This window comes from Oreochromis aureus, linkage group 9 (assembly GCF_013358895.1).
Source record: "Oreochromis aureus strain Israel breed Guangdong linkage group 9, ZZ_aureus, whole genome shotgun sequence".
In the NCBI taxonomy this organism is placed as follows: domain Eukaryota; kingdom Metazoa; phylum Chordata; class Actinopteri; order Cichliformes; family Cichlidae; genus Oreochromis; species Oreochromis aureus.
The window spans coordinates 32,353,816-32,368,241 of record NC_052950.1 but is presented as its reverse complement, the minus strand read 5'-3'; the positions used below and the strand labels follow the sequence as shown (position 1 = coordinate 32,368,241).

The following is a 14,426-nucleotide window of genomic DNA, read 5'->3' as shown; positions in this document are numbered from 1 at the left end:
AGTTGGTGGATGCTTTAGTCCAGGTATGGGAGGAGATCCCACAGGAGACCATCTGCCACCTCATCAGGAGCATGCCCAGGCATTGTGGGGAGGTCATACAGGCAGGTGGAGGCCACACACACTACTGTGCCTCATTTTGACTTGTTTGAAAGACATTACATCAGTTGGATCCAGACCTCCATGGGTAGCTACATTTGATTTCCATTGATAATTTTTGTGTGATTTTGTTCGGAGCACATTTAACTATATAAAGAATAAAGTATTTAATGAGAATATTTCATTCATTCAGATCTGGGATGTCTTATTTTTGTGTTCTTTTTATTTTTTGAGCAGTGTTTATATATCAGGAAAAATCAAGCTTCATTCAAAAAACAAATGTCACAAATATGTCCTGTGAAATTACGGAGTCATTGTGAATAGCCACATTAACAATAGGTGAGACTGAAGAATATTTTTAAACACAAAATATTTACAGAAATTTTACTTGTCCAATGTGCAAAGGCATTAATACTTATACTAAGTTCCCTTACTCCTGCCTGTGGCATATACCCTACATACTTGAATTATTAAGAAGACTAAAGCAGCATATGAAACATAATTCACCTATTATGTTTCATCATAATACCATAATAGATCAAGCAGTTTCTGCAGATCAATTAAAACAAGGACAAACAGTCTGAAAATCTGTTTTTATCCCAGAGCTGCACAATTAAATGCTGAAATATCCTGAATGATTGTTAATGAATCCATGCTGTAATTCTTCTTTGTTCAAAAAACATGCAGGCTGTTGTCATACTGTCTCTACTGTTGTTTGACTTCTTTGTAAAACCCAAGTACAAACTGGTTGTGTTCACCTCACTTTATTTCAGATTTTCACAACAGTTGACTGATAAAATCTTTCGTGGAACATTTTCTTGACCTTAAATGTATAATGGAATATCCATGTTTGTTTGCTTTTTAAATGATTTGATACTATTGTATATAACTTCAAGAAAGGTGTTTGTTTTAAATGTCTTGTCAGCATTTGTGAGTCCACATGCAAACATTTCTTACTGATCTGAAGATAAGCGCTACAGTATGAAGCTCTCTGACTCTGGATCATCCTTCACACATTGCCCCCATTCATCTGACACTGTGTAAGCTCCCTTAGCTTTGTGTCATAATAATCTGGTTGTAGCTGAATCTCAAGATGAGATAAGTGAATTTACCCTAATTTTAATATTTGGGTCAGAATGAGCTCTCAGAATCCAGTAATCCAGTGTTTTTGCAAAAGACTGAAAACAATTTGTCTTGGTTACCCTCTCTGAGTACGTTTAAACACTTTATAATTAAACCTTAAGTGCACGTATAGAAACAAATAAAAAAAACAAGGGTTTCCAAAAATATTTTAATAATTATCACATATTTAAGATCAGAGAGAATTTTTTTGCAAAATGTAATGAATAATTCTCTCTGAAGTTGTTAAAATTTAAAAACACAAAAATCAAAGCTAATACTATTTACATTTAAACAGTAGTTGTGCTTGTAATTCATTGTTTAATTAGTAATCTAATTAAATAAGTAATTTAATTAGTCATCTTAAGGGTGCAGCAAGAGAAGGAAGAGAAAATGAGAAAATCTTTACTTTTACAGTCATAAATAATAAGATATTTTCAAAAAACTTGTCCAATGTGTAAAAGTTCTTGTTGTGTTTCAGGCATATTTGTAAAAAGAGAAGAAGAATGAAGATCTGAAAGGATTTGCATTTAGTGTTTGGTTTTGTTTTGTATTCAATCATGTGACAGCTATTGTTGTTTTGTTTGTTTTTTATTTATTATGCTGTTTTCAGAGTGAACTTTTCAGCATAGACTGTATATCTGAAACATGGATGCTTCCATGATATTGAGCTGTTGCAATCTTAGTGTTTTGAATCCAAACATAACAAGCAAAGAATGGAAGTGACCATGAAACTGACTGATCAACTTGTCATTATTCATTTTAAATATATAATATAAAGTATTTCTCCCAGAGGAGGGTTTTGTTTTTCCGGCTTCATTATTCATCTGTTCACCGAACTTCTAGATCTGCAAGCCAAACTAGCTGATTGCAGTAGTAGTTTTTGCATACTCATAGCTGTAGCTCCACAAGGAGGAGCTTTCACTGCAACATTATGTCTCTGTAATATGTACAACATTAATCGGACTGCAGTCAGATTATGTCTCACACAAAGACTGAACTTCATTTAACTCCTAAAATCTCCATTTACATCCATATATCAAATACATGTAAACAGTAATCAGCAAATACAAATAAAGAGTAACAGCAGGTGCGGCAAAGTGTGTTTCCCACATTGCTTTCTCACAAAGTCAAATGAGTAATTCTGCAATCTTAAAATTGGTTTTCATCTCCAATTTTACAGCATAAAATTTTGTTCTATTCACTCCAAGAGAGGACAGCATGGTTGTGCAATGGTTAGCAGTGTTGCCTCAACTGAATAAGATGTGAAAGGGTTGTTTGCATGTTCTCCCTGTGTTATAAAGGGTTCTCTCTGGGTACGCCAGCTTCCTCCAACAGTCCAAAGGCATGCAGTTAGTCGGGTTAGGTTAATTGCTAATTCTAAATTGTGTATAGGTATGAATCCCAGTGTGAATGGTGGTTTGTCTCTCTGTGTTAGCCCTACATTAGATTAGTGATCTGTCCCTGCTTCTTGCCCAGTAGTTGCTGGAATAAGTAGCTATGGATGGAAGTAGGATGGATACTCCAGGAGAAAACTGTAATTTCTGTTCACCCCAGACGGCTTAGCATCAAGAGTTTAATAAGAGGACGTAGTTGATTCTTTTTTTTGTTCTATATTATTTTCATCTTGTCGACGTGCCTATATGTGCACAAAAAAAATCCATTAACAAGAATTAGTAAAAAGAATGAGAAAGTACCCCAAATGTTGAGTTTTCAAGAATCTGTGATTACTCAGTCACTATAATCCTGTCTGTCAAGTCTCTCCCATCAAGGAAATGTAGTAGAGCATTTTGCACTGTAGAATTATGTCTTGTACCCATTTTGTGCAAAGTACAATGTGTCTTTCTCCTTCATAAAACAGTGTAGATACAGCAACCTTTGGTTAAGTCTTTAAAACTGTGACTGAAAGCATTCAGTCTGAATACTTTTTATTTTTACGAAAAAAAACTTCACTTCAGCTGTCCGACCTCTGTCCATCATCATCTTTGGTTTCTCATTAGTGGCTCCATTAGAGATTTGCGGGCATTAAATCACAGATTCACTTCTCACTCAGCTTTTCAAACTCTTCTTTTCAGCAGGTGTGCTTTCTTTTTCATTTTTCTTGTTATCCTTATTTTTGTTTTTCTTGGCTGTAAGCAAAATTGTAAAAGACATTATTGTCAATAAATCAATAAATAAAGAATAAACCGTAAATTTGATGCATGAGCCAGAACAGTGTTTTACCTGTTTTGTTTTTGCAGACAAGCAGCAGCACCACGGCAGCAATAACTGCAACTACTCCAACCACCACCACGCCTATGATGATGTCATTACTATTTGATTTCTCTGAAAAAGAACATTTTGCAGTTGATGCAGCTTTCAAAAACAAGGTCAGATTTATGTCTCTGCTTACATTAAATGTATTACTTTTATCTTTTTCATGAGTTGTGACGACTTTTCAGCCTCAGATTTGTTTTAATCTATAATTAGGCCTCATTTTAACGATGTCTGCAGTGAATAATTTTTAAAATGTACTTAATCAGTCATAAGCAACAACTCCATGTTAAACTAAAAAGGAACTTTTGTTTTACCAAATAAACTACTTACATTTTTAAGTTAATGTCAGTGTAATTGGTTCAGTGTCTGTATTGATAACTCACTAACTTTTTCTTCAGGGTCTCCATGATGTAGATAGAAAAAAAAATCAAGCCACATGAATTTACCCCAAAACAAACACTCTAAAAGCATCCTTTGCTTGTTATACTAGTTGAAGAACACAGAAATAATAATAATAATAATAATAATAATAATAATAATAATAATAATAATAATAATAATAATAGGAGTTGTAGCAATAGTAGTGAAACAACAAGCAACAAGTGATATTTCAAAATCAATAAAGAAAATAGGGGGAAAAACGTAGAACATTTTCAGACCATACACAAATATGAAACAGTTTCTACTCAAAGAGGCTTTCCTTATTCCCTGACTTGAACTTACCTTCTGTAATCTGAAGAAAGGTGTTTTTTATTAGTGTCTCATCAACATTAATGAGTTCACACGTGTATATTCCTTTCTTATCTGTAGATAAGTTTTGTAGTGTGAGGCTTCCTGTCTCTGAAACACTCTTCACATACGGCCTCCACTCCTCTGAAGCTGTGTAAGATCCCCCAGCTTCACTCTGTGTCGCGATGATCTGACTGTGGTTGAATCTCCAGATGAAACGAGTTACAGGGGTTTTTGAGTCAGAGCACTGGATTGTTCTTTCAGACTCAGAACCAGTGACAGTAGCTGAAATGATATGAAAGAAAAGCACATGTGACATAAAAAAATTGATTCCAGTTTCTAAAAATATCTGATCATTAACTGTGATTATAATAAATGAGTCCAAAAAAATAGGAGCAAATACACAAACAAGTTTGTATAGTTACTGCGACTTTTCCTTAGTTACTCACTCAGTTTAAATAAAGTTGCTGTTCTTCTGCTTTTTTTTGTGCTGACAGTGCAGATATAATTTAAACCAGCATCAATTTCTGAGCGTGTCAGAGAACTGCTGATGCTGTAAAGTTGTCCGTTCTGCTGGACACTGGGTTTTGACTCAATGGAGGAAGAAGATTCAGGATCTGTAGACCAGGTGAGTGTAGGTTCAGGGTAGATCCCCTCTGACCTGCAGATGATGCTTTCTCCTGACTGCTCAATGTAAACTTTTTGGACTGGAACTGGAAAAAAAAAAGATAAAAGTTTTAGCTCATTGGGTTTGCAGGTGACCACATGCTGTATGGCCAGAGAGCAGTGGCCCGGGTTGGGCCGACTGCGGCCCTTTGCTGCATGTTTTCCCTTCTCTCTTCCTGCTTTCCTATCCATCCTCATCCTCACTGTCACTATCTAACAACAGCAAAATGTAAAAAAACAAACCAAAAACATAATAATATTTTTTTTTAAAACAGAGAACCTCAGTGAATACAACGAGCATGAGGACACACTGTGTTGACCAAATGAGTTCAGAGTGGATCTATTACACTGTCACATGGGTGAATATTTAAGTTGGCCAAAGTTACAGTTAAATTGGGTTGGTACATGGACAGGTATTCCATCCATCCATCCATCCATCCATCCATCTTCATCCGCTTTATCCGAGGCCGGGTCGCGGGGGCAGCAGCCTAAGCAGAGAAGCCCAGACCTCCCTCTCCCCAGCCACCTCCTCCAGCTTATCCGGGGAATACCAAAGCGTTCCCAGGCCAGCCGAGATATAATCTCTCCAGCGTGTCCTGGGTCTGCCCTGGGCCTCCTCCCGGTGGGACATGCCCGAACACCTCACCCAGGAGGCGCCCAGGAGGCATCCTTGTCAGATGCCCGAACCACCTCAACTGGCTCCTTTTGATGTGGAGGAGCAGCGGCTCTACTCTGAGCCCCTCCCGGATGGCCGAACTTCTCACCCTATCTCTAAGGGAGAGGCCAGCCACCCTTCGGAGGAAGCTCATTTCTGCCGCTTGTATCCGCGATCTCGTTCTTTCGGTCACTACCCACAGCTCGTGGCCATAGGTGAGGGTAGGGACGTAGATCGACCGGTAAATTGAGAGCTTCGCTTTTACACTCAGCTCCCTCTTCACCACGACGGACCGGTGCAGCGTCCGCATCACTGCAGCCGCAGCACCAATCCGCCTGTCGATCTCCGGCCCCTTCTCCCATCACTCGCGAACAAGACCCCGAGATACTTGAACTCCTCCACTTGGGGCAGGAACTCATCCCGACCCGGAGTGGGCACTCCACCCTTTTCCGGCTGAGAACCATGGCCTCAGATTTGGAGGTGCTGATCCTCATTCCCGCTGCTTCACACTCGGCTGCGAACCGCTCCAGTGCGAGCTGGAGGCCTTCACCTGATGAAGTCAACAGAACCACATCATCCGCAAAAAAGCAGAGATGAGATTCTGAGGCCACCAAGTGAAAGCCCTCCGCCACTTGGCTGCGCCTAGAAATCCTGTCCATAAAATTAGGAACAGAACCGGTGACAAGGGCAGCCCTGGCGGAGCCCATCACCCACCGGGAACGAGTCCGACTTATTGCCGGCGATGCGAACCAAACTCTTGCAACGGTTGTATAGGGATCGAATGGCCCGTAGCAATGGGCCAGACACCCCATACTCCCGCAACACCTCCCACAGGACACCCCAAGGGACACGGTCGAATGCCTTCTCCAAGTCCACAAAACACATGTAGACTGGTTGGGCAAACTCCCATGCACCCTCAAGTATCCTTGAGAGGATAAAGAGCTGGTCCAGTGTTCCGCGACCAGGACGAAAACCGCATTGTTCCTCCTGTATCCGAGGTTCGACTAACGGACGAACTCTCCTTTCCAGCACCCTGGCATAGACTTTCCCAGGGAGGCTGAGGAGTGTGATCCCCCTGTAGTTGGAACACACCCTCCGGTCTCCCTTCTTAAAGATGGGGACCACCACCCCGGTCTGCCAGTCCAGGGGTACTGCCCCTGATCTCCACGCAACATTGTAGAGGCGTGTCAACCAGGACAGCCCTACAACATCCAGAGCCTTCCGAACTCGGGCGGACCTCATCAACACCAGGGCTCTCTGCCACCGAGGAGTTGTTTAACTGCCTCAGTGACCTCGCCCCGAAATTGGCGGGTCATTCCCTCATCCCCAGACTCTGCTTCCTCCTCGGAAGACGTGTCAGTGGGATTAAGGAGGTCCTCAGTATTCCTTCCACCGCCTGACAATTTTCTCAGTCGACGCCAGTAGCGCTCCGCCAGCACTATATACACAGTGCAGGTAGAGCACCGCTTTCCCCTCCTGAGACGCCTGACGGTTTGCCAGAATCTCTTGAGGCAGTCCGAAAGTCTTTTCCATGGCCTCTCGAACTCCTCCCACACCCGAGTTTTTGCTTCAGCCACTGCCCGAGCCGCATTCCGCTTGGCCTGTCGATACCTGTCGGCTGCCTCCGAGTCCCACAGGCTAACCAAGCCCGATAGGACTCCTTCTTCAGCTTGGTGGCTCCCTTCACCTCTGGTGTCCACCATTTGGTTCGGGGATTACCACCACGGCAGGCACCAACCACCTTGCGGCCGCAGCTCAATGCAGCAGCTTCGGCGATGGAGACGCTGAACATGGTCCATTCGGACTCAATGTCCCCAGTCTCCCTCGGAATGCTGTTGAAGCTCTGCCGGAGGTGTGAGTTGAAGATCTCGCAGACTGGGGCCTCTGCTAGACGTTCCCAGCACACCCTCACTACGCGTTTAGGTGCACCGGGTCTGTCCAGCGTCCGCCCCCTGTAAGCCAAAGGCTTACAGGTGGGCAAACTGAGGGACTACAACAAAGCCCAGCATGAATAAGTATGGTTTATTTAACATCATGTGAAGGACACTAGTACAGTCCAAGAATCAAATAACTAGATCTTTATTAGATACACACTGTACATTTAAATCTCAAACAAGGCGTGGTGTTCAAGTATTTGCACTTTAGCCTTTCAGTCTTACAGGTAAATGATAAAATTGTTTTTATGACTTTTGTTTAGGCATGATTATAGTTTCCATACTATAAAGTAATTAAAAAAGGGCGGATAGGTGTCTCTGTCTCTTTAAACTGAAAGTTTCGGCTCAGTAGAAATGCAACATGTTTTTCTCTTTGTTGTGATTTGTTTTAGCCAAAGTTGAAGATGGGGAGCAAACATGACATTAGAGTGGGCTAAAACTTTTAAGATCTCAGATATTTGCAGGTGTCCCTTTGCTGTGTCTTTTGCTTCGGTTTCTCATACACTAAAACTATCTGAGGTGTCTGTATCTATATTTGCAGCAGTGTAGGAATGCTGTATCAACTATGGTCTGGAAATGTAATCTTATCAGCTAAATGTTTCTGTCCACTGGCAGACAGAGCAACACAATATTCCAAAAACTAAATCCAGTAAAGAAAACAATCAACATGCCCTGAAAGTATTTTTCTAGTTAGCTGCAGTTTTTGTTTTGTTTTTGTTTTTTTTTTGTTTTTTTAAGGTCTATTAGTTTTTGTAAAAATCACGTTCGCTGAGGTTCACAGATTTTCTTTTCTAGTAAAAGATTAACAACAGCTTGGACGGGAAAGCAGCTTAAAAGCATGTGAAGAATGAAGCACTTCCAGTTTGAGTAGCAGGTGGCGTTAGCCGTGTAGCTTCTGTGAAATGCCTAAAATGTCTGCCTAACAAAAGAACCAGCCATGAACATTTTGGGGGATTTTCCATGTAGACAGCAGATATTTGGGTCAAAGATTTAAATTACTGTATGACAACAGATATATGAAAAAAGCTTCATGACAGTTGTCATGACAGTTGGTTGTTATCCTGCGTATTCCAGCTCACACTATCCTTCTTTTGCGTTTACCTGTGTGCAACCATAGACTGTCCAAACACAACTGGTAAATACAAACAGGAAAGCTATGAATACCTCCAAATATGTAATACATGCTCGTATGCAGAATCACATTTAAGACATCACTAAAAGTTTAAATTAAGTCAGGTTTCTGTAATAACTGCATGAATAAATCATTGCTGACTTAATAAGTTCTTTAATTTCTCTAAATATAAACATGATTATTTGTAGTAAAGTCATGTTAGCTTTATTTCCTTTAGTTTCTGTGTGTTTTTCATACCGTCCACAGTCAGGTGGATGAACAACTCTTTGTTTCCTCTGGTGGTGCTGGTGTAGCACCTGTATCTGCCCTCATCCTGAAAATTCACATCTCTCAGCAGTAATGAAGCATTTCCTTTGGAGATCTGGTCCTTAAAGATTGACGTCCTGCCTTTGAAGCGCTGGTCCTGGTTTCCAAGCTGATCTTTGTTGTAGTAAAATGAGTGGACAGGAATGTTTTCTTTCATCCAGTGGATGACCTCTTCAGGACCAGGCTCAAACTGACATGGTAAGATGCAGTTTTCCTTCAAATCACAGGAGACAGCTACATCTGTAAAACATCAGGTTCAAAGAAATCAATAAGGCCTCATTTAAGCAAAAGCAGTGAGTGATATATTATTGTTTAGGCCTCTTGTGAAATATTTAACTGTTTGGGGGGGGGGGTAAAATTTATAGAATTTTAGTAAAACCAACCAACAAGCTTTCTCTTTACCACAAAAGATCAATATGTTATCTGCATCACTACAGACATCATACCAGATAAAGAGAGTAGAACTGAATACAAAAGCAAGGAATCACCAAAATAAAACAGGAAATAACTAACACTGAAACCATGACTAAGAGAGACAAGCTTGACACAGACTGGACGAAGCATGAATACAAAAGAAGCTTACCACACCTAAAGCAAGCAGGAAACAAAAGGCACAGAAAACAATATCATAGTAAGCAACAGGAATGTAAACATAAAACTGTAACCATAGGCTGAATAACAATACAGAATGAAAATATAAAGATCATCAAACATACATAATTAGAAACATCCCCAACTCAAAACCCTGGATCCAATGGTCAAATGCCTCACCACATCTACAAACCACATTTAGACTGGTTGGGCAAACTCTGTGCATCCTTCAATATCGTGAAGCATCCTGAATCTGAGGTTTCAGTAATGGACAGACTCCACTGTAGTGCAAGTATTTATAGACATATGACTAGATTAATTTTAATTGCTAAAATGAAATAGATGCTTTGACCTATGTATGAGCCTGGAAATGAAAGGGTACCTTTTTAGGAATACATAGATAAATAAATGTTATGATAAGTTTTAAATTTATATAATTTCAAAACAGGTCACAATCATGTGTTCTGTGTCAACCAAGTTACTCAGTGAGAGGTCAATATTAGTATGAAACACTGAGAAAAAAAAATGTTGTGCAAACCTCTGTGTGTGTTATGCTTTAAGAGATTAAAAAGAATGAAATAGGATAAGGAAAAGTACAAACACTGTTTAGACTTAAACTCAAATCGTCCACCGATCAATCAGGAGGCTAGAGTTCAACTTTCATTTCAGACCACTTATTACATTTTGACACCATGCTGGACAGCTTTTTTTGCTGTCCAGCTCTTATTACTTCAGCTTAAACTTGTTCTCAACGCAGACAAAACAAAGCTCATGCTGTTTTCTAAATCAATGAATTTGGCCCAAATAATCCCATCAGTAACCACTCTTGAAGGTAATAAAATAGAGTTGCTTCACACCTATAAATATCTGGGAATCTTAATTGATGACTCGCTCACCTTCAAACCACATGTAGAGAACCTTGTGAAAAATCTGAAGTTAAAAGTGAGAGATTATTTTTATAAGTTGTGTTTCTCTTTTAATACAAAGAAGCGGCTTGTTGCTGCAACATTCTTGCCTGTGCTGGATTATGGTGATATTCTATATATGAATGCTTCTGCTCAATGTCTTTGAATGGTTGATATTGTGTATAATGCTTCTCTGAGGTTCATCACTAACCATGAATTTCAGACTCACCACTGTGAGTTATACTCTCAGGTAGGATGGCCTGCTTTGGCAAGTCGGAGGAACTCTCATTTATACAGTCTTATTTATGAGGCGATACTTGGGTTGCTGCCTTCTGATATATGTTCCCTGCTTGCAGTGAAACATGCTGGTCGGTATTCTCTTTGTCATCATGGTTACTTGTTGCTTTCTATGACATTTGCCCGAACTAAACTTGGCAAAAGAGCTTTTGTCCATTTAGCACCCTCGGCTTAGAACAAACTGCAGAAGGACTGGAAAATGACTGAATTCATTTCATTAAGTGCTTTTAAATCTAAACTACGAATCCTTGAGGCCAAGTCCATAACATGCAACTGTTTCAATTAGATTGATTGTCATTTTAACTGACTTTTTATTTTTATTTGAACTTTGTTGAATTTTATTTTATTTGTATTCTTTTACTTATTGTTTCATGTGTGTTGTTGCAGCCTGTGTTTGAGTAATTTCTGTAACTGTGGGACACCTGCTGCTGCCTATCTTGGCCAGGTCTCCCTTGAAAAAGAGGTTTTTAACCTCAATGGGATCTTCCTGGTTAAATAAAGGTTAATAAATAAATAAATAATGATTTTCCTTTTCAACTCACTGCTTGGTTATGATTAGTCATAAAAAGTATAAGCCACCGGTTTTCAGATAATAAGTTTTAATCTGTCCAAGCAAGTCGCACCAGTTAGCAGCCATCTTAGTAAATGGCAGAGATTCAGGATTTTGAAATGTTCAGCTAAAGAATGGCGAAGAGCTTAAGTTCATTGGGTGTTTCACGTGTAAACAGTACTTTTCTAATCTCACTGACAACTGACAGTGTTTTTGATCACAAGCCACATCTGAACATTAATTAATATGCCGTGTGTGTGTGTGTGTGTGTGTGATTGTTTGTGTGTATATATAGTTTGAGAAACTGAAAGCATTAAACAATGTTAAGAAAATGTTAAGAATGTCTCCGTGCAGGTTTGGTTACTTTCGGAGGAGATGCTACATACAAAATGAAAAACCAAGTCGTTCATGTGAAACTGTTTTTAAACCTTACAAAATAATAATTTAAAGTTTTCTAACTGCTCAATAAACACTGTGTGTGATTTGAACTTGACCAAAGTTCACTGAGACCAATGTAACTAATGATTAACTATCACCGTTTTGGATTATTTTTAATTGTTACTAAACATTCTTTTCCAAGCAAACTAGTTGTTATGTATTAAAGGATACCTGACCCAGTTTTACTGTGGAAAGTATTATTTTTGTGTCAAGTTGTGTCAAGTTATCTTATTTCACAGTGTAAGTGGAATTTATTTCTCTGATCTTAAAGTGAATTTCATTTTACTTGATTTCCTTTAATCATTAACACAGAACCACATTTACAAAAATTCTCATCTTTAAAGCTGAAAGTACCACAGACTATAATGAGGTCACATCCACTGTAATGAGGCGTTACACTAATAACTGAAAGCTTTGGTACATAACAGACAGTACATGTTATTGAGGTTAGTGGTCATCGGTGTTTCGAGTAGAACAAGGTCAGACAAACTATAAATATAGTGTCACTTACCACAATTGACAAAAGTCCAGAGGAAGTTTAGAAAAAAGACCACCGCAACCACTCGAAACTTGACCACAATCATTATCTTAAGGTTGTGTTCACCTCTCCAGCCTGACAAACAACTGAAAGAAAAACAGCTGTCATGTGTTACTCATTTCAGAGGCTGGGCTATTTAGAGGCAGTGCAGTACTATGAGGCAAGACTTCATCTTATCAGCCCTCAGGGACAAAAGTTCACAATATTCAATTCTTGTTGTGCTGTAAACCTAACTTGCTGCTGTCTGAAAAAGGGCAAAGAAGCATGGAAACAAGAACAGGTGTTTCCTGACATTCAGATAAAATATACCAGTTTGTTGAAAAACCTAGTTATAAACACAATTGTGAATCTGAACTTGCAATTTTTTCAATTAATTTGTAATTTGAGGGATTTTTTTCATCCTCTGTATTTTGATCCTCTCACAAATACATTGTGGATTTATGATCTCTATGATCTCAGATGAGTTCTGGTATTATTAGAGGTTCAGAAAGGGTTTTAGAGGTTTAGGATCTCAGCTCTGATGGGAGGGTTTGTGTGGCTGTATTACTCTGTACAGGGAGTATAAAGGTCAAGTTGCATAATATAGGCTGAAGGATAAAAAGTTACAAAGCTTTGTAAAACATTCACTGGTTTAAGGTTCAGTGCAAGTGAAAATATGCCTTTCAGCTGCATGCTAGGAAAGAGAATGATACCAAAGTCAGGACTTGAGAAAAATAAAACAATTTTCCAGCCCAAACTTATGAGAAACATGATTTTCACCTGAGAGCTTGAAAAAAGGCAACTGAGAAAAACCCAACAATCATATGACCTCCTATGAGCAAGCACTTTGGTGACAGTGGGAAGGAAAAACTCCCTTTTAACAGGAAGAAACTTCTGAAGAACCAGGCTCAGGGAGGGGCGGGGCCATCTGCTGCGACCGGTTGGGGTGGGGGAGGAAGACAGGACAAAAGGCATGCTTTGGAAGAGAGACAGAGATTACTAACAAGTATGATTCAGTGCAGCGAGGTCTATTAACACATCGTGAGTAAGAAAGGTGACTAAAGAAGAAATAATCAATGCATCATGGGAATCCCCGGCAGCCTGCATGGTGACCTGATCCAGCCCTAACTATATGCGTTAGGAAAAATTTTAAGCCTAATCTTAAAAGTAGAGATAGAGCCTGTCTCCTCAATCCAAACTGGAAGCTGGTTCCATAGAAGAGGAGGAACAACAACCTTTTGAATGTCTTAGTTCCAAAGGTGAACACTTGCATGCTAAAATAATAACAGGGACTGATATTATACTGACATGATGGAAAGAAGGAAGATATTTATTTTGTGGGAGGGTGACCAGGTAGAAGGAAGCATGACCAGGAGCATTGGCAGCAGATTCAAACAGCTCTACCATGGTGGCGATAGGAAGAGAAATGGAGTAGGGGATATCTTGAAGGAATAATAAGTGAAGAGTGTTGTGAAGGTGAAATGATTTGCAGTACAGACAGCACACCGACACCTCTGGCCCTCCTTTGCTCCCATGTAAAATTTGCTAGGTCTGCCACTGGTATATCTGATAAATGTGTAATGATTGATTAAAGCACTGCACCTTTAAGGAACCACAGACAGAATGCGATACCAGGTGTGTCCTTCCTGATATCTCTGACTCAGACTGAACATTCATGATAAAATCCTAATCCTATCAAAGGTTAACTCTTTGCTATTGTGTCACTGTGATACTCTTACCCTTTTAAAGTTTAACTTTATACAGAAAGGTAGATTAGTGTTTGTGACATATTTAACATGAGATGTCACAACTGACAAGGGCCATTACACACTCATACATTAGTCTGGCACTGACAAGGTAGCCAATTCAGAAAGTATTCCCTGTTTTATTGTGCTGGTAACTCTTAATAAAATCATAATTTAGTGGAGAAACATTCTGTTGTTTTTTTCCATTCTCCTCAATAAAGCTCACAGATGGAACAGACCCAGTCTTCAGTCTGGGTCAGTTCCATCTGACTCCAAACATGCTGTGGTGAAACCTATTCTTAAAAAGCAGACTAACAGTTTTATCAAATTACAGACCAATCTCTAAATTGCTTATTTTGGTCTAAAGTAGTACAGTCTGGTTTTAAAAGATGTTAAGGCATGGATGGCTTTAAACTTTCTCAATTTAAATGAACAGGAAACTGAGGTCATTGTCTTTGGTCCTTGTGACCATTATGACCTTGGTCCCTTA

The 14,426-nt window shown here is 39.5% G+C and overlaps 1 protein-coding gene across 1 annotated transcript; it reads right to left on the bottom strand.

The window, feature by feature from the left end:
- Nucleotides 1-299: 299 nt before the first annotated feature.
- On the bottom strand, nucleotides 300-12,342 carry LOC116320876 (V-set domain-containing T-cell activation inhibitor 1-like). Its single transcript, XM_039617637.1, has 6 exons — nucleotides 12,186-12,342; nucleotides 8,825-9,133; nucleotides 4,650-4,913; nucleotides 4,195-4,485; nucleotides 3,439-3,540; nucleotides 300-3,344 (listed from the first exon to the last, which is right to left on the bottom strand). The coding sequence occupies exons 1-6, from the start codon at nucleotides 12,256-12,258 to the stop codon at nucleotides 3,265-3,267; spliced, it is 1,119 nt and encodes a 372-aa protein (XP_039473571.1). The 5' UTR covers nucleotides 12,259-12,342; the 3' UTR covers nucleotides 300-3,264.
- Nucleotides 12,343-14,426: the final 2,084 nt, after the last annotated feature.

Excerpts from the sequence above, each read along its gene's own strand:
- LOC116320876 (XM_039617637.1), bottom strand. The coding sequence starts at position 12,258 with ATGATTGTGGTCAAGTTTCGAGTGGTTGCGGTGGTCTTTTTTCTAAAC. Across the intron at positions 9,134-12,185 it reads CTGGACTTTTGTCAATTGTG|ATGTAGCTGTCTCCTGTGAT; the intron begins GTAAGTGACACT and ends GATGTTTTACAG. Across the intron at positions 3,541-4,194 it reads CTTTCTTCAGATTACAGAAG|AGAAATCAAATAGTAATGAC; the intron begins GTAAGTTCAAGT and ends GTTCTTTTTCAG.